The sequence below is a fragment of the Manacus candei genome, unplaced genomic scaffold, assembly GCF_025592945.1.
Source record: "Manacus candei isolate 608988 ecotype Guabito, Panama unplaced genomic scaffold, ASM2559294v1 h1tg000014l, whole genome shotgun sequence".
Taxonomy (NCBI): Eukaryota; Metazoa; Chordata; class Aves; order Passeriformes; family Pipridae; genus Manacus; species Manacus candei.
Window position 1 is genome coordinate 20,370,354 of NW_026138062.1, and position 19,440 is coordinate 20,389,793.

At 41.0% G+C, this 19,440-nt stretch overlaps 2 protein-coding genes across 5 annotated transcripts in view; both read left to right on the forward strand.

Annotated features, from left to right (window-relative positions):
* Positions 1-2,247: 2,247 nt before the first annotated feature.
* Positions 2,248-17,788, forward strand: CPB2 (carboxypeptidase B2). Its single transcript, XM_051778737.1, has 11 exons — positions 2,248-2,376; positions 6,060-6,135; positions 8,765-8,889; positions 8,981-9,089; positions 9,619-9,720; positions 10,254-10,358; positions 12,909-13,025; positions 13,968-14,058; positions 15,250-15,452; positions 17,292-17,376; positions 17,504-17,788. The coding sequence occupies exons 1-11, from the start codon at positions 2,306-2,308 to the stop codon at positions 17,686-17,688; spliced, it is 1,269 nt and encodes a 422-aa protein (XP_051634697.1). The 5' UTR covers positions 2,248-2,305; the 3' UTR covers positions 17,689-17,788.
* A 134-nt stretch (positions 17,789-17,922) lies between these two features.
* The window catches only part of ZC3H13 (zinc finger CCCH-type containing 13), a 47,366-nt gene continuing 45,848 nt past the window's right edge, over positions 17,923-19,440 (forward strand). For 3 of the 4 annotated variants that reach the window (XM_051778667.1, XM_051778668.1, XM_051778669.1), the window contains exon 1: positions 17,923-19,329. In XM_051778667.1, the coding sequence (XP_051634627.1) occupies positions 18,949-19,329 (381 nt within the window). In that variant the 5' untranslated portion in view covers positions 17,923-18,948. The remainder of the gene's footprint in view (positions 19,330-19,440) is intronic. The other variant, XM_051778670.1, reaches the window with a different exon arrangement.

Sequence of the window (19,440 nt, forward strand, 5' to 3'; positions counted from 1 at the left end):
AAAGCGGGTTTGTGTCCTACTTTGAGTTATGAGAACTCTGAGGCTTTCAGACAACCAAGAGGCCTGAGGATATACATTTCTTCCTCCTGCCCAGTCACACCTTCCATTTTATTTTTTGTTTATTTTTAGATCTTTCATTCTACATTTACTGTTTATTGTTTTAACCTCTGCAGAGCCTTAGCTACCACAAGACTCTGATTTGTCCTTCCCTCAGAATTTCCTCTATTGCCATCAGTTTCCTCAAAGACCCATTTTTCATTTTTTTTGTAACAAATATTTCCAGTGCATTCCAGAAACCAAAAGCAAGTGGGAAATCAGCAGCTTTCAAACTCCATGTGAACTGTCACTTTACAACAAGCTGGAGAACCCACCGGAAAAGCAACCAACATTCAAAAATACCTTACACCTACCATTTGTCCAAAACTTTCTTCTCAGATAGATAGGAGAAAGTGTTCCCTTCTCCCACTTAATTATCACTTTAAGACATGCAGAGATATGATCCTTTTATTTCCTTCAATACCAGCAGCCCAGCTCCATCAGCTTTTCAATCTCTTCTGCTAAACCTATCTCAGTAGGTCAAATTTTTCTTCATATCTGCGCATCAGACATTTCCAGAAAAAACAGGGTCTGGATGACCAAGTTTCCTGTCTTTTATCCTACGTTGGCAGATTCCTTTTGCCTACGTGAGGAAAGAGTATCTGAACCTTTGGTTTAAATATCAACCTTCATGGCAGAGCACTGCCCACTGCCCTTTCTGGGAATGCCCTCTGTACCCTACCAGAACTTTTTGTTTGTTTGAACAACATCTAGAAAAGATCAAATAGGAACTACAAAATCTAGGTAAGGTGTTAGTGGTATAGCTTCCCATGAGCCTTTTTTTTCCCTTTCCCTTTGATATCCGGTTTTTGCACAGCTCTAGTTTGGGCATTTTCAGTGTTGGTGTATTTCCAGAGACATTAACTCCAGGGTACTCATTGGGGAGCATGATTCACCTCTGCTGTCATCTTAAACTTAGCTGTCTGACTTCTTAGAACAGATCTGCCCCCTGCCAAATTAAAAAAAAAAAAAAAAAGCCAGGACTGCATTTGAGTTCCAAAGTCCTGATTGCCTGCCTATCTGGAGAACTGGCTCTGATCCAGATGACTCCAGAGCTGTTTTAGAGGATGCTGATGGATGAAATCTAGTTCACATAACCTTAGCTCCAGGGCTTTTTCCCAGGCATTTTTCACCCATTGTGTGCATATTGATTCACTCTTCAGTCCTCTTCTGGAATGAATTCCCTCTGGCAGAAAGCCATATTGTGTTTCTGGGGACCACTCACCTGAAAAACCTGAAAATCGACAACCAGTTTTATCCCTTCGTTCTGCACCTGTACAACATACTCAGCCAAGAGCTAACATCAGGGTGGATCTGATGCCGAAGATGTAAAGTTTCCTCCTTGTAAGGCTGCTATTGGGGTGTTTTCTAAACAGTGCCATGCCTGGAACTGTTATGTTGGTGCATGGAAGAAGAGGACTTGGACCATGATAATAAGTTGTGTCCTAGTCAAGTTTGGATTTACTGTTCAAGAACAGTAAATCCATAGATGGAAATCATCTATTCTGGACATGTCAAATTCATACAGTTTTTGAGCATGTCCTGTCTGGACAACTGTGGATACAGATATGGGAAGCAAATCTTGAGGTATGCAAAAATAAATAATGAGATGAAGAGTCATTTGTATTTTTTCTTGAGAAGCTAACCTAGTGTGACATATGGAAAATACGTGGATGTCAGACCATCACAGAAACATATGTCCCACTTGCTCCTTGTTTTCTCTGCTAGCAAATACCAGCAGAAGAAGATTACCTGCTCAGGATTTTTCTATTTGGACTTAATAATCTCATTCCCACTGCTCTGACCCAGCTTCATGCTTAGCTGTGATGTCTTATAGGAGTGCTGGATGCAGAGCACGCTTCTGGACTTCCACAAATATTAGAGGTTCACAAAAGCTTTGTGCTTGGTGTTCTTTCTCATGTCTGTGATTCTAGCCACAATGAAGTAACACAAAGACCGAGATGACAAAGTGACTTGTCAATATGAAAATGTCCAAAATGTATTTTATACTCTCTTATGTGAATGACATCAATACAAGCAGGACCTCCTTAGGGAGCCCTGCCATATTGACTTAGCCACCAGGAGCTTGGAGTTGAGGTGAGAAGCAGTATTAAATTTTAACTACTCTTTAAATAACGTTTTTAAAATCAATAATGTGGGTCCTGAACCCTTTGCTTTCCAATTGCATTTAATTGTGGATGCCACGAAGATGAAGTTTTACCTGCTATTTTTTACCCTATTTATCTGGATTCAAGAGAAGCATGTCTTCACTCTTCCAAGGTAAATATCTGCTAATTGTGCTGAGCTTTTAGTGTGTGGTGAGAGGGACAGGGAAAGTATTGAGGAAAAATAATTTCAAGTTGCATAAGAAAACATTTGGCAAAGGCTGACATTTATTTATGGCCCTTGTAATTGGATATGTAGTTCAATTTAACATATAGATGGTGGAGGAAATGGAATTATTTTAAGTCTTCTTTGCATCCATAAATCCTATGTTTTTAATCATATTAAAATTATTCTTTTTGGTCTCAGTGCAAATCATTTCTGTTCATTAAGTGCTTTTGAATGCCAGTAAAGGGAATTCTGAAACTTAATGGGAAAAAATAATTTGCTTCATTTGCCTTAAAACAAGATCTTAAATGGATTACTTCTTGAAGTAGAAAGGGAAACCATTTCAGAAAGTGCTAACAATGTTTTCTTTTCAAAGCAGCTTTTATGATTGTTTTTCCAAGCATAAATCATTTTTGAATAACCATTTGGTATTTGTGCAATGTTTCAGAAACACTTTATCGTTACCTATTGGTAAACTTCAGAAATGCCCTGAAACCAAATGCTTTCTTAAAACACAAGAACATATGTCAGAGATGAAGACAGGCAAAATGCTTTTATTTTCTGCACGTACAACATGTTTTAATAGGCAAAACTAAAAGTATAAGTTCTTCATGTGGTGATATTAAGAAAAGCTGAACAACCTATGATTAAATATAACCTGCTCCCAGGACTGAAATACCTACACAAAAACTAGTGAATGACTCACAGCCCTTCTGTGACTCTGCACCACATGCCAGTGGCAGACCTGAACACCACTAAGTTCATGCCTTAAAAAGAAGAACTTTCACCCCTATGTTGCAATCATATTTTCTTGTGGATTGCTATGGAGGTGTGAGGATTACAGTGGAGGGACGCTTAAATATGGTTTTAGGTGAATTCACTGGAACAGTATTGCTCTGTGCTACTTGAAGGTTCATTTATTTAATGTTTAAATAAAACACTATCTGACCCTTACAGAAGAATATGACATTTCCCATTGGAAAGCATGAGTCTAATCCTCCCAGCCCCAGTTATGAAAATGGCTAAAACAATGAGATTTAAAAGGTGATGCATTCTATCTGACTTTTATTTGAATGCTAGTGTTGGAGGATTTCCCAGGAATGTATTAAAGCCTCCCTTGCAAGGTTATAGTGTGATTACTGCATTTGGACTTCTATAACAAATACTCAACATTGTGAGACTTGTGGAGAAGTTAATAACACTGGAAAGGCACTTACCTCACGTGTAGGAAAAGGGACAAGGCTAGAGGCTGAGAGTCAGCAGGGCGGGAGTAGAGAGAGCCCACAAAAAGACATCTGTGCTCCACGCAGATGAACATCTTCCATGGTCCAGGAGAACAGGAGAAGATGCTGGCAGCACTGCTCTACTGACACTGCCCGTTAGAGCCAGGGTAAGACGTTCAGCTGAAGACAATTAGGGAGGCCTCTCTTCTGGAGATGTTAGTCAGAAAGAATATGCAAGGTTTAAATGAAGCCATGTTATGAGGACAGAGAGACACATCCATGCTGATGCCTTGTTTTTGTGGGCCTGTGTAATGTGATGCTGACAGCCTTTCTAGCGACTAGAAATGCAATGGAGATGAGGGATGAAGAGCCTGAGATTCCTGCACAAAGCTGGCACAGATTTATACCTATGTGTGAGATGGTGGCCCCTGGGTGGGATTCATATGACTATATGGGATTTCTACATAGTTCTGCATGGGAACAGGTCCACTTCCCCTCACTGTACAGTTAGAGGAGAAAAATACGTGTATTTAGGTGACAGTTCATTCCAGGTTTGCACACACACCTAAATTAGCTCAGTTTAACCTGACTCCAAAATGCCTTTTCCTTTATTAAGACAGTGCCTAGCTCAGGTGAAGATATCAAATCCATCTAAACTGAACAGTAACGCATCCCACTCACTTTGTCATATTTACAGGGTAAGACCTGAGCATTGTAGTGTGGGGATGGCAGTGGGACTTTTATTTTCCCAGAGGTAAAAAGGAGAAGAGAAAGAAATGGGGAATAGTGTCAGAGCCCAGTGGAACCCTGGCAGGAAGCTGGAGAAGAACAAGAGGGATCCTTTTAAGGACAAACTCAAAGAGCAACCAGGGAAGCAGGACATGAGAACAGAAAGTGAAAGAAAGAGGTGTGTTTAAGATGACCATGTCCAGCTGTACAGGTGCAGCAGGCAGGGCAAGGAAGCTGAGGGTGGAGGGTTGTTTCTGGGATCGGTATAAAGGCAGTAATTAAAGCTTTTGTCTGAGTGTTAACAAGAGTGGGGCAGAATACAGATGAAAGGGTATAATGCCAAATCAAAGCAGAGGAACTGAGAAACCCAACAACTACAATTTTGGCTGTTAATATTCCCCATGTTAAAGATGACTACAAGTGCAAGGACAGAATTTTGATCATCTTATTCAGTGTATTCAGGGCCTATTATGAGAGCTATAGAGGAATTGTACCAGCTGAAATATTTGTGCAACAAACAGTGGAGTACAAGCACATACCAGCTTTCTCATTTTGGTACTCAGGATGTGGGAATCATAGGATGAAACCAGATCCAGCAGGCCTTTTCTGGTCTCCCTGTGAAAAGACTTCCCCAGCTCTGAGAAGACAAATTCACTTTTAACGTAGCCTCAAACACAGACTTCAGAGTGGACTTACCTAAAGAAATAGGCAAACTGCCAACTTTGCCTATCCCTGATTGCTTCTTGATGCTCTGTCAAATGATGATGGAGGCAAAAATAGGGTTGGCATATTGGTTCTGCATGAGAAACAACAGTGATTGCTTGGAGCCTGGCTAAAAGCAAAGATGAATCTGGTTGCCAGATGCTGTCAGGTTTCTGCTTGAAATCAGTCACAACAATGAGCTGTGACAATCATGTTCTGCTGCTTGAAAACACTAGTTTTGAGACCCCTTCCTGTTTTCTTTTCAGGACAGTTTTTGCAGATAGGGGTCTGACATTCCGTGGAGTCTCCTTCTTCTACATACAGTAATTATTTTAATGATCTATCCAGTGTAATTTTGAACTACATGGTTTGCAGGGCACTGAAGATCAAGGCTCAATTTACAATGCAGAGTGGTATTTTTTCTTTCCACAAAGTGAATTGCATTTCTGTCACCAACAGTGGGATCAAGCATGGAGTAGCTGGGAAGCACCATGTCATGTACAGCACATTCAGACCACGGTTTTCAAGTAGAAAGGGAATATAAGTTATCAGGCAAAGATGGGGAGGACAGTGGTACAGACCAGCTGAAATGTTACTTGGCAGAGATACACAAATAGGGAGATCAGAAAAACTAGACCAGAGTAGGAATGCACATCTACAAAACGAAGTCCACCAGCGCTGTCGCACGATGGGGGCTGGGGCTTGTGGCTGTTACGCTGGTGCCAGCTTTTAGTAGCAATCTCAGCATCCAGCAGTAGATATTGGCTACCACAGCCCTGTACCACCTCTGTCATGGATTTTACCTATTTGCAGAAGCAGAGGCTGGAACAGGGCCCAGCATCTTCACTCTTGAATCGTCTTTGAGTTCATGGCAGCCAAGCCAGGGAAGATGAGAAAGGCCAAGCCTGCTTCTCTACGTTTGCATAAACTGGAGCTTTTCCAAATACCTGTGTTTTACTAAATACCCTTATTTTTCAGGGATGAAGTTTTGTGGGCTCTCCCACAAACAGATGAACAAGTTGAAGACCTTCAGAATTTACTGAACACGACTGAGGTAAACAGATTCTTCTGTCTCTCCGGTCTCTAGGCCAAACTTTTCCCTCAAGTGCCCTAATACTGCTTCTCCTCCAAAAGAAAGATTTAGCCCACTTTCATTCATTTGTTCTAGTACAGCAACTCAATAAATGCTTGGTTTTCATTGCTCCACTACCTCCTGATTTACACAAGGAGACCCCTCCAAAATGTTACAGTAATGAATTATATCACAGCTCATATTTCTGCGATTGATTTTGTATATTAAGACACTGCCAAATTGGCAAAGCACCAGCACACAGTAAATAGAAATACATTTGCTAGGCAACCTCAGCACTTTTGACCAATGCAATCCTGACCCATGTGCCTTGCAGACCTTTGAAGATTAGGACTGCATTTTTGTGGTATTTTTCTTCAAGTAGCATTTAGAATATAAAAATATCTTAAACAATACTTTTTATTATTTTTACTTCTGTCTTTCATTAGATAAAAGAGTATTTAATTAAATTGAGACATCTCTTCATTTGCCCAATCACACCCTCCCACCAGTTTGAAGCCAACACTCTGCAACAAAGGTGTAACCATTCCTTCAGAATGATTGAGGATGTGTTTCAGATGACTGAGAGCTTTCAATGGTGTCAATGCCCCGTCTTATTTTGTCTTTCTTGGCTCCTATTCATTCTATGTCCATCCCAAAATCCCACTAGTCTTCTGTTGTCCCTACCACCATCTTCTAATCCTTCCCTTAAGTTCTTAAAAACCTTTTGATAGCCTTCCTTGCTCTTTTCCATCTCCAGAAGTCAACTCACATATCCATATCTTTTGCTGTACAAATATAAATCTCCCCTCCTCCAACTTTTCCTTACTACTGTAATTCTTCACTTTCTTGTTCACAGGAGCCCCAGGAAGTCAGGAAGAACAACTGCACCACAGTCAGTGCAGAGAGGGCATGTGATGGTTCCTACCAAATCACTTATGTGAATATACAAAACAAACATTTTTCATGGGTTATAAATTGGGCAATTTTTTTTCCACTGCTAAAAATTAGGCAAGTTATAGAGGAAAACAGAAAGGGGGGAATGGGAAAGGGAAAGGGTAAGGGAAAGGGAAAGGGAAGACACAAACAATACCTCCCAACAAATTGTAACATCTACAATTTAGCAAAAAAGAAGCAACACAAAATTAGCATCTTACAGGAGGAATTATCAGGCTAATTATAGGTGCTACTCCTGCAAAAGCTGGGAAGTAAAAACATAAGCCAAAAGAAATGCTTTGTTCTTACAGCACACACATTGCATGCAGCATTCATCAGAAGACCCAGACACAGGAGCACCTACAGGAGCCTCTTGTAGCTGCCCATGGGGCAGAATTGACCATTGCTGATGATGGGTAAAGAGAACAATAATCATATGCATTACCAAAGTTTCCCATTTACCCCCATTCATTGCTCCTCTGCCACCTCAGCTGGGTTAAACCAGAGTTGCTTAGTTTTCCTTACTCTCAATTCAAAGAATGTCTATGCCAAAGAGAAACTACACCTGAACTGGTGCACATCAGTGCACACAGCAGGCTAGCCAGGGCAACAGGGACAGCAACATCCAGCTTGCTTCTTGGATGGGTTTTCCAAACAATGTTGATCCATGTGATGCTGCCACTACTCTGCCAATAATGTTTCAGATGGCTACACCGAGACTAACTCAACCATTTGTATAGCACCTTGCAGTAACACATCCAGGGGCCAAATGTTTTAACATCTATTGCTCCAAAGTCTTGATCAAACGCGTGGATGAGTTTTCTGTATGATTTTGCAGACACGTTCTCTCTGAGAAATGAGGTCAACAGCTGACAGGTGATACATGCCTGGAAACATGGTGCCCTAAGTTGGATACAATATTCCTGGTGCAACTGCACCAGGAAGGAAACAAAATAAACCTTATTGTCTGGTGACTCCATTAAGTATGATGCCATAAAAACGGATCCAAGAGTTATGCTGATTTTTTTCACACTCTAATTTTATGCCTAATCTTCTGCTGTCACCCTTAGATCTTTTCGTATTATTAGTTCTAAAGTTTCAGTCTTTTATTGAATATGTTGGCTTCAGATTTTATTATTGTAAAATATTTAATTTTACCAAGAAGAATCTCATTTTCTTATTTTCCTCCCATGTTTAATCTCTGTATTGCTGCTTCAACTTGACTTATATTCAAACCCCTTCTGGCATTTATTTCCTCCCTGATCAAAGTCATCAGAGAATACAATAACTACAAAGACTGGTCTGATCTTCATTAATTCTCCAAATACCCTCAGGGAAAATAACTCTCAGCAGACTTGAAAACATGTAACATAATAACCAGCTAAATATATCTATTATACTAGAAATACTATCTCAGCAAAGGTTATGTTCCCGTCTTTGTTCTTGATTTATGAATTTATGTGCAGAAGTCATTACAAACATTTCTTAAATACACGCATTTCATTTCCAGCAGTAGCAGAATGCTATAACACATCACAGGCAACATTAAACTGCTTGTTTCGAGGGGTCTCTTAAATTGCAAGCATATGCTTTCATTATTTTCAAAATGCTTATTAAATGTTAGTAAGAATATTTTTTCCTCAGTTAAAAAAATGAAATGTTTTTGGAAAATTTGTAGGTCATTCTCTGGCAACCTGTTGTGGTTGAAAACATTAAGAAGGACAGAGAAGTCCATTTCTATGTCAGAGCATCCAACATAAATAGCACAAAAGCCCAGTTAAGGCAACTGGCCATCCAACACAAGTATGTATTTTTTATTTGTTGTCATGAATGTTTCTGTGAAGTTGTTTGTCATTTATTTAACAGGAGGTTGTGCTTTTCCTTTGTTATTCAGAGTCTTGATAGGAGATGTTCAAGGATTTATTGAAAAACAGACTGTCAATGACACAGTCAACCCACGCAGATCTTCTTCTTATTATGAAAACTACCATTCAATGAAAGAAGTAAGATATTTTTGTTGTAAACATCTGTAGATTCAAAGGGTGAAATTTGTCTCATGATTGAGAATAGAGATAAAGGGAAAGAAAACATCAACAGGTAATAATTATCATTGTATGTCTCAACAATTTAGAGTTTTATTTCTTGCAATGCTTTCATAAAGAAAGAAATAAGCACCAGACAAAATCTCTCATACATGTATTGTCTCAAACTGCCATTCAAAGGCAGTCAATACAGAAGAAAAATGAAGTCAAAAAACAAACACGTAAATATTTGAAACATGAAATGAATAATAATTTAACCAAATAGAACTAAAGAGGAATTTCAGGCCTATACTTGGACTGTGTTGTGATTGTATCTTACTGTTTGTTTTAAGAGAAATTAGAGTCAGGCAAGTAGTAAGTGGGCCGAATTATTCATTTTTCTTTCCCATTATGTAAAGAGGTAGGATTTTGAAAGGTAGAATGAATTTAAGTCACTTTCAGAGATGAAGGAAAACAACAGAGTATCTATATCCTAACTTCACCCTTGCAGATATACCGTTGGATGGAAGAAGTAGTCAAAGTTCACTCTGATCTCCTACAGAAAATATATATTGGATCATCATATGAAAAGAGACCGCTTTATGTCCTGAAGGTACAGCTGTGACTTACTGCAAAAACTTGCCAAGTAATAATGTAAGCAAGTGATGGGGCTTGGCCAGAACACTTCCTTAAATCTATACTTAAATGCATATTTTTGTGGTTTTTAGAAGTTTCCTGAGTTGTTCTAGTAAGGTGCATTACTGCTGCAAATGCATTTGATGACATCAGGTTCCTTGTTGGGTCACATTTGGCCATCATCCAAAGGCATGAAATACTGGCACAGTGGATACCCTCCCCTGTTGACTATGAAACCAATCTAGTTTGCTGCTCTGCATAGCTGATGACAGACTCTCTTGACCCCAGGTCTTGCCGTAATCTTGGTGTTTATGTTAGGACCTTGCAAGCAGACTGAATGTGGCTGTCTGTATGTGAACATAACTGGTGGCTGCATCCTGGCCCAGGATCAGTCTGAGCTCTCCCTACAAGACAGATGCTTCTTCTTCCATCTTATTTACCCTTTCACTTCCACTTTTCTGTGGGACCCTTTACAATGGTGACATTGTAATGCAATTTCTCTTTTGTCAGATTTCTAAAAGCCAGGAAAAATCCAAAAGTGCCATATGGATTGACTGTGGTATCCATGCTAGAGAATGGATTTCTCCTGCTTTTTGCCTGTGGTTCATAGGCCATGTGAGTAGATAATCACATCTGATTACTGCTGTCAAAGCAAAGCAAAAAATCCTGATGCCATTTACCTTTGTCCAATTGCGCTCTAAGCTCCATAAAACCTTAATCCATTTACTTCCACAACACCAACACATGAGATTTGTGTCTAAGTTGCATACATAACAGTGAGTGTGTGTGTGCATGTGTGTTCGTGTCAGTAGATAGGAGGGGATGTGTGTGAGAGAGAGAGGCACAAAGTCACAGGGATTAAATGCAAATGAGCTCAAATGTACTTTCAAGTATGAAAAAAACGTGTGCAGAAAATTCAACAGAGACATTTATAATTAAGAATGGTCAGGGAAGGAGCTGCCATGCCAGAAAAAGCACATTTTGATAATCTGCTAGGGCTAAGTCTTCACTGCCATGTGGATTCAAGGAATGGTCTTGGCTATGGGTCATGCAGCACACAGTGGTTCATGTCCATATTACTGCATCTGGCACTGCCTGGAGTGGATGGGAAGACATCCAGGGTGAGCTCAAGCTGTCCTACAACTCTTGGCTCTCTCCCTAGATGCCCTTCTAGAGCAATAGGTACCCCACACTTGCCTGATCCAGGCATGGCATAGCTCAACACCAGCATGCACACCAGCAATCTCTGCTTATCACTTGCTGGGATGCATCACCTGCTGCTACTGTTCCTCCTGCCTCTGCGTTTTTTATTTGCGCTCCTGCTTTTTTCTGGATCTGCCTTATGCAGAGAATAAAGCCACACAAGCCACCTTCTAGCCCTGCTAGAGATACCCTCATTTCAGACCTCCAGAACGTGACCAACAACACCAGCCATGCACAGAGTTCATGGGAACCAGAAAATCACTGATGGGATGAGCCTGTAGAACAGGTTTAGATCGATCAGTCTTGATGTGCAGCTGCAGACCAATAGTCACATCTATCTTTATATTTTTGATATCTATACTGCTCAGGATAGTGAACAAAAGTACATCAAAAGATATAATGCCTACAATTTTCACCTGGATTTTAACATACATTGCCTTAGTCTTGTTGAACCTAAGGCATCTCTGCTCTACTTTTTATGCTGAGCTGCAGGTCCAGTTCCTGTTATGGACTAGGTAAAGGTTCCTAAGGCCTTTCTGGCCCAGACAAGGTTGTCCATCTTGCTCAGTTAATATTCTGAGATATTATTTATTGTTACTTTTTTACAAAAGCAAAGCTCACAGTAAAAATAAGCTAGATGAGACTTCACAATCACCAGTACTGTAGTTAGAAAAAACAACATAGATGAGTCCTTGAACATGAATTGTGGTTTGGTTGTGATGGAACTAAATAATGTTAATTTTAATAATAATAATAATAATAAAGGAGAAGAAGTATTTATTCCTGTCATCAGTCACAACTATAAAGCCTCAATAACTATAATATTTGAAAGGATATTACAGGAGTTAGGGACAGATACAGCTGAATGTACCTTGTGACACACTGATAATTCCAGCCTTCAAGGTTCCATTTGAGAGAAATGCATTTGCCCTTTTCATGCTGCTCCAAATAATTACCATCTGTGCTGTCACTTTGCCAGTGACACGTCCCTGCAGCAATTTTCAGAAGTAACAAGCTGAACATTTAGGTTCTCCATACCTTTGATCTAATTTACATGTTTTAAATTAAAATTTTATTTCCATATCACTCCATGAAGTAACATTTTAAAATCTGACATCAATACAGATCTGCACACATACATTAAAACCACCCTCTCTCTCTAGCAAATCCTAGGCATTGTTTATAATGGGTCCACTCTTTATCATTTAATTTTGTCGTTAAGATTGTAGAAAGATTGACATTTCTCATTTAGACAAAAGAAGACCATTGCCTGAGGAAAACCGAGAAGGATTTAAAATGAAAGAAGGTGGTTTAAGTAAGTTGTAAAGAAAAAAAGAAGCAAATATATGACTAAGGACTTAGTCTATTCTAATAGTAACAATCCCACTTATTTAGGTTAAAATTTATTCCTGCGTCATGGACCAACAACCAGGGTAGGTATCACTAAAGCCTTCAGAATAAGCTGTGAGACAAAATTAGCAAAGTAGATCTTACTGGCTCTTGTCATATGATTGCATTAAACTCACGATGCAACCAGAGAAATAATGTTATATACAGAAGCCACTTGAAATGTTACTTGTTATTTTCAGGCTTGCTATACTTTGTGCTACTTTTGTGGTATTTTGGGTGGAAGGGAGGGTTCCTATTATTTACAGAAGCAGCAAAAGCTCAAACCTTCCTATTAATAGGCTTCAATTCTATCTCATGACCACCTATTAACACTAAAGGACTGGAGTGTATCTGATTGACTGTATCAATTCAATTCCTACCCTCTCCACGGCAGTTCTAAGCAAAGAGCTGCTTTGCTATTCAGCAATTTCCGTGATGTGATGTGCCTTATCAGGAGGCAGACTTGTCTGATAATTGCACAATTATTTTACACATGTCACCAGGTGCCTTTCTAGGAAGGCAAGAAAAACACTATTATGAATGCTTTTAATAAGTTTCCCCTGTGCTTTATAGGCAATCCATGTGCGTGAGAGAGACCCAACCATGACAATGCTTCTGGAGCACTTTGATTTCTACGTCATGCCTGTGATAAATGTGGATGGCTATGAGTACACATGGAGCCATCCCTCCGTATGTAGACCTTTTTTGACAGGTTGTACTGTGCATGCTTAGAACATCATTTTCATCCTGGAACTGCATACCCCAAACTCTAAACCCGTGCTTGGAATTTCTGTATCTTTGCCCTATTTAAATCACAACAAATACTGCAACTATTTGGCATTTTGTCCACAGTACCTTCATGTTTTCCAATCTGCTAGGAATGCATTTGGAAATGACAGAATCTCATCCTGGTATTTTAATACTTCCAAATGTCAGGAAACACCTGTGTCAGCCTTCAGGAGCAAGGTTATAAATACCAGCAAAATCTATCACAAGCTGGAGAGTGTCCTGCATCACCTACAGCACAGCCAATAACTCACTCCTTACTCCTGCAAGGCAGCTCTCTTCTCTGAGTACTTTTTGTTTGAGATAAATGAAGGTACAACAGGTACCTTTTGTCCAGGGTTTTATTTGTTGGCTGGAAATCCCAAGCTGTTGAGATGGTTCTTCAATTTTTTTAATCCTTCACTCAAGTTATAAAAAAAAATAAATCTCCTTCTCCACTCCTACTCATTTAATCTTCAACAGAGCTTGGCTCACACTTGTATAACTATGCACCATCACCTCAACAGCTGCACACCAAATTTCCAACCTTCCATGTGTTGGCAGCAATGCCTATGTGATCTCTTAAACTCACATACCTGGCCAAACTATTTGTCTTCTCCTCTCCTTCCACAGTTCAAATTACATTGAAATCAGACAAGATATGACCACTTCTTATCCTACCCAAACATTTCCTTTTATCATCTAGCCTTGCTGGCAAACAGATTGTGGTTTTAGAATCTTCCTTGGCCTTCATTGGCACATTACTGTGAGGCACAAGTGGGAAGTCACAGTTAACTAACCAGGGAGATGGTGCATTGATTTTTCCAGCTTTTTTCCTGAACACGACTTGTGTGTCTCTTTCATTAGAATCGCCTCTGGAGAAAAAGCCGCTCAAAGCATGGTAACAGCAAGTGCATTGGTACTGACATGAACCGGAATTTTGATGCACACTGGTGTGGTAGGACATAATTTTCTTCCTATTGTATCCCTGCCTCACTTTTAGCCTTTAAAATTCTTTATTTTGAAAACGTTTTCATTTACCATTTCACAAAGTTAATATAAAGACAAATGTAGCTAAGTATGTGTTATGAACCTGTGAAAACTTTCCCAGCTTTAGATACTTTTTTTGGGGACTCTGGATTTTTTTCTCCCCAGATGACAAACCAGGGAATAGCCTCTTCCCAGCACAATAGAGATCCAGGCTCCTGTATCCCGCCCCTTGCATCACACCATGGCACATTGGTGGAGGCTGCTGGTGGGAAGGAGGAAAGAGGGAAGAGATGGCCCTCGCCATGTCACCCAAGGCCTGTTGCACTATCCAGTTGAGTAGGTGCTCCACCATGGTGTACAAACTGATCACCTCAGTCATCCTTCCACAGTGCCTAGCAAACCAAGATTTTTTGGGTCTTAGTGTTTCTTGTGAAGGCTATATCGCATTAATTTACTCCAGGCACTTTAGTACTTAACAAGTTTTTAATAGTCTGTAGAACAGCTATCTTAAAACGTTACCTTATAGATCAGATCTGGCTTCACTCAGAGCTGACATTAATGTTCTATATGGTTTTCAGTCATTTTAGTCCATTGCTATACTGTCCATGGCTATTACAGGAAAACATGCATTTTTTCACTATACACTAAAGATCCTGACTGCTTCCAGAAAGTTATTTGGTCTTATTCAGAAGATAGCAGAAGTAGTGAATCCTAGTTGTCTTCTTGATAACTTGTTCCAGTGTTTTCTTAAAAATTTTGATTTATGTTTCTTCAGCTCCCCATTGAGAGCTTGCTTTCCCCCAAGAATAAATAATCACTTAGAACTGCCCTTTTCCTGTAGTTCCCTTAAATTTTAAGATGCGATCTCACAATCATGTGATGACTTTAAATTAAGCATATTATTCCTCTCTTCTTAGACTTTTTATCCAGTCTTTGAACAATTTTTTTTCTACCTTCTCCAATTGTTTCCAAGAGCACAGTAGATGAGAAATCCTAGTAGGTTTGCACAGATTTCTACAAGCATGCAAGTTCTTTCCACAGCATGGCAGAATCCATGATGCCTTGTGTATTTGCATCATACACTGCTCTTTTATTAGATGAACAGAAATGAAGAAGGAAAGAAGTAAAGGAGTAAAACTGTGCATCTTTTTTGTTACAGGTCAAGGAGCATCTCCCTATGAATGTCAGGAGACATACTGTGGACCCTACCCAGAGTCTGAGCCTGAAGTGAAAGCAGTGGCTCGCTTTGTCAGAGACCACAAAAACACCATTAAAGCCTACATAACCATGCACTCTTACTCCCAACTGGTATTGTTCCCATATTCTTACACTACGAACAGAAGCAAAGACCATGACGAGCTGGTAAGTCTTCCCAGCTCCTGAAGTTTCACATTATTTCAGAACTACTTACCTTGCTTGGTTAGCCTTGTAGTGAGGAAGTCACAGTTTTCTGAGGATCAAGAATTAGAAAATGAGATTTTTCTTGATGCTCTTAACAAATTAGTCTGGGCTAGTCTAGTAGTGCGTAAGTCAGCAATCTGCTTCTGAAGACTATGGAAAAATGAAAATATTTATTCCAGATGGATAACACGTCAACAACACCTGATATGTTGAAGCTGCTGTTAAAAGAGCAGAGTCATGTTGTTTTGGACACCTTGAAAAGACATATATGTGCAAATTCCTCATTATGTTGTACGGTTTACACAAATTCTGAAATTACTTGGGTGTGTAACTCTGAAAAACACCTTTCACACACCGAAGCAATGAGGTGTTCTGGTGGACCCTTGCTACTTTTGTTATGGTTTTTGCTAGGGATACTTCTTAAGATAGTCTTAATGGTAGGATGGAACACATACTCTGCTTATGTAGAATTTTACATTCTTGAGCCACCAAATCATAGAGTAAAAACTCTCCCTGAAGACAGACTGCATTCAAAGCAGAAAAAGTAGCTGCTGTTTTTTCCCACTGATGATAAAACTCTGGGTTTGTCTGGATGTGGAAAAAATATCCAGGCTAAACTGGGATGTGCTAACACAGAGTAATCAAGCCATAGGAGTAGGTGGACAGCTTAGTTATATTCTTCTTATGGAAAGATGTCAAAATCTCCAGAGCAAGGGATTCCCTTTCCAGTACTTCCTAGCCCACTTTCAGTGTTTCCTAAGCTCCAAGTGCGGAGGCAATGAATTCTGCTATTTGCAGCAAGGGCTTCTGCCTCAAAGGTAAGAAAGGAGCAGAAAACATGGGAAGGCAATTAGAAAGCAGGTGACAGCTTTGGGATTTGCCATCTGGGAAGCCAGTGCATGTCTGAGGTGGACAGGTAATTTCATATACTGACAGGTAATTTCATGTATGACATAAGGACAGACAGTAGGAGAGTTTATAGAGGATTGACATTTGCACACACTGCTGTCATTTCAACACTGCTTTTCAACGTCCGCATCTACCATGCCACTTAACATATTTTATTTTTTAAAATAATATTTTAAAAAACATTTTATTTTTTAAAAAGAAATGTTGTATATATAAGAGGACTGTAAAAAGTACACAATTAACTCTTTGGAAGCCTCCTACTTCAAAATCCCATACAGTCCAGTATAGCATTTCCACTGGTAACTAAGGCCAGTGTGTTCAGAAGACATGAAAAAAAATGCAGTAATGTAAATATAGAACAAACTAACTCCTAATAACATATATATTCTGTGATGTCTTGGTTACCAATTAATTTCCTGAAATGAACTGTTTTATATACCACAATTTAAAAAGTGAAGTTGTGAGTAAACAGTAATAATGCATTTGTGACTCTTTCCCTGTAAAGTAGAAAGAGGTGCTCTAATTCTGGGCATTTAAATTTTCTTTATGGCTTAAGGGTAGAGTTCTCTCAATTAAAATATTTTCCTGCCGTTTTTGTCAATACCACGTAAATACTGTGGCAGAAAAGAAAAAATATGAGACAAATGAGAACAAGTGGTTTGACAACAGTTTACTGCTATCTATATTTTTTCATCTATCTACAGCAGAAAGGCAGTCTGCAGCATGGGCATATGCTGAAAATTTTTACACATTGTGTGGGTTTTCTAGAACTTTTTATAAAAGTATTTAACTAATGCAAGATCCAGAGCACAGTGTAAATAAATTCTAACTCAATACATACTAACTATTATCACAGGGTCTTAAAGCTAATAATGTTTTCTTTAATTTCAGGACACTCTGGCAAAGAAAGCAGCTAAAGCTATAAGGAGGACAACAAAGGAAACTTATAGACCTGGTCCTGGGGCACAGACAATCTGTAAGTACGACTTTCCTGCAATGACAGGCATTACAGCATGTCCTTGCTGGCAACAGAAGACAGCTTTTGAACAGAAGACTGAAGTTCTGGCTTCAGGTAATTTATCTATTTTCCCTTCCTGACATAGATTTAGCTCCTGGAGGGTCCGACGACTGGGCTTATGATCTTGGCATTAAATATTCTTTTACCTTTGAGCTACGAGACACGGGAACTTATGGATTTTTGCTTCCTTCTCGAGAAATTAAGCCAACTTGCTTAGAAGCACTTTCTGCTGTGAAAGAGATAGCTAAACACGTTCTCCAAAATTTGTGACGCTGAATATAATTTATTCCAGCATTACTGCACTTAGTTATAAAAGTAATAAAAAAGCTTGCTGCTTTATTATTTCCACATAGGTTGAAAAAAAAAAGAATGACTGCACCTCCTATATTTTAGGATACATCAGTCATTTTCAACCATACCTATATACCTATACTTGCAATGGTAGCTCAGTGCACCACATATAGAGAGAGCACTCTATAAGAGGAAAATAGCACAGATGTACTACCAGATAGTGGGAGGTCCAGGTGATGTAGCCTCGAATGGGCCTCTGACCAACTACTGGGCAGACTCCATTCATAGAAGAGGTTCCTCCGTTTCGGTCACTTGAGCTACTAAAGGATTTCCTTCCAGGAAAACAACCCTACTCATCGTTTCTGCTGTCAAATAAAAAGGATGTTCACATGAGAACTTGCTGCACGTTTTAATAAAGGCAAGGACACACAGATGGCTAAACCACCAAGGGGCAGCTGCCCACAGGCGCCTCCACTACAATTAGCCAAGTTCATTTATCCTGCAGCCAAGGGTTTGTGTGGCAAAACACGGGCCTTTAGGCTTTATAAGATGTTATAAGGCCCTTATAAGGTGACAGGACAAGGGGCAATGGTTTTAAACTGAAACAGGGCAGGTTGAGATTAAGGAAGAAGTTTTTTACAATCCAAGTGGTGCAGCACTGGCACAAGTTGGCCACAGAGGTGGTGGATGTCCCATCCCTGGAAACACTGAAAGCCAGGTTGGATGGGGCTCTGAGCAACCTGGTTTAATTGAAGATCACAGAATTACAAAAATGGTTAGGTTGGAAAAGATCTGAGATCATCCAGTCCAACCTATGACTGGACAACACCACCGTGTCAACTAGACCGTGGTGCAAAGTGCCACATCCGTCTGTTCTTAAACACCTACAGGGATGGTGACTCCACCACCTCCCTGAGGTTCATTACAGTTCATTACAATGTCTAATCGCCCTTTTTGTGGAGAAACTCCTCCTAATGTCCAACCTAAACCTCCACGATGCAGTTTAAACTCATGTCCTCTTGTCCTGTCGCCTGGGAGAAGAGACGGACCCCCACCTGGCTACAGCCTCCTTTCAAGCAGCTGTAGAAAGTGATAAGTCCCGCTGAGTCTCCTTTTCTCCCAGCTTAAACACTCCCAGCCCCCTCAGCGGCTCCCCACACCACTCAAACTCCAGACCCTTCACCATCTCCGTTGCCTCCCTCTGAGGCGGAGCCAGGCGCCTCCCCCGCCCTCCCCAAGATGGCGGCACAGCCGCTTCCGCCCTTCCCGCCGCCGCCATCGTCATCGGCGTCACCGTCACCGCCATCACCATCGTCATCACATCGTCATCACCCTCGGCGGTGGCGGCGGCGGCGGCGCGGGCGGCGCGAGGGCCGCCGGGAAGGGCGCGCGGAGGCGGTGGCGGCGGCGGCGGTCCCTCGGCGGCTGTCCCGGCGCGCGGGGCGGGAGCGGCGGGTCCGCGGGGGCGCGCGCCGCTCCGCGCGCTCCTCCCCCTCCTGCCCGCGCCGCTCTGCGCTCAGGCCCGGGAGGACGGACCCCCCCCTCGCCCCCTCCCACCCTCTCCGCCCCGGGCGGCGGCGGAGGAGGCGGCGGGGAGCGGCGCGGCAGCGCAAGGAGCAGGTGAGTGCGGCGGCACGGCCGCGGGCGCGGAAGGGGGGGCCGGGAGGCGGGACGGGTCCCCCGCACCTTTCCCACCCGGCCAGGCCTGGCGCGGGGCCGCCGGGCCTCGGG

Bases quoted from the DNA above. Each gene is read 5' to 3' on its own strand.
- CPB2 (XM_051778737.1), top strand. From the start codon at position 2,306: ATGAAGTTTTACCTGCTATTTTTTACCCTATTTATCTGGATTCAAGAG. The intron at 2,377-6,059 runs GTAAATATCTGC...CTTATTTTTCAG, and splicing joins CATGTCTTCACTCTTCCAAG to GGATGAAGTTTTGTGGGCTC. The intron at 14,059-15,249 runs GTAGGACATAAT...TTTTTGTTACAG, and splicing joins TTTTGATGCACACTGGTGTG to GTCAAGGAGCATCTCCCTAT.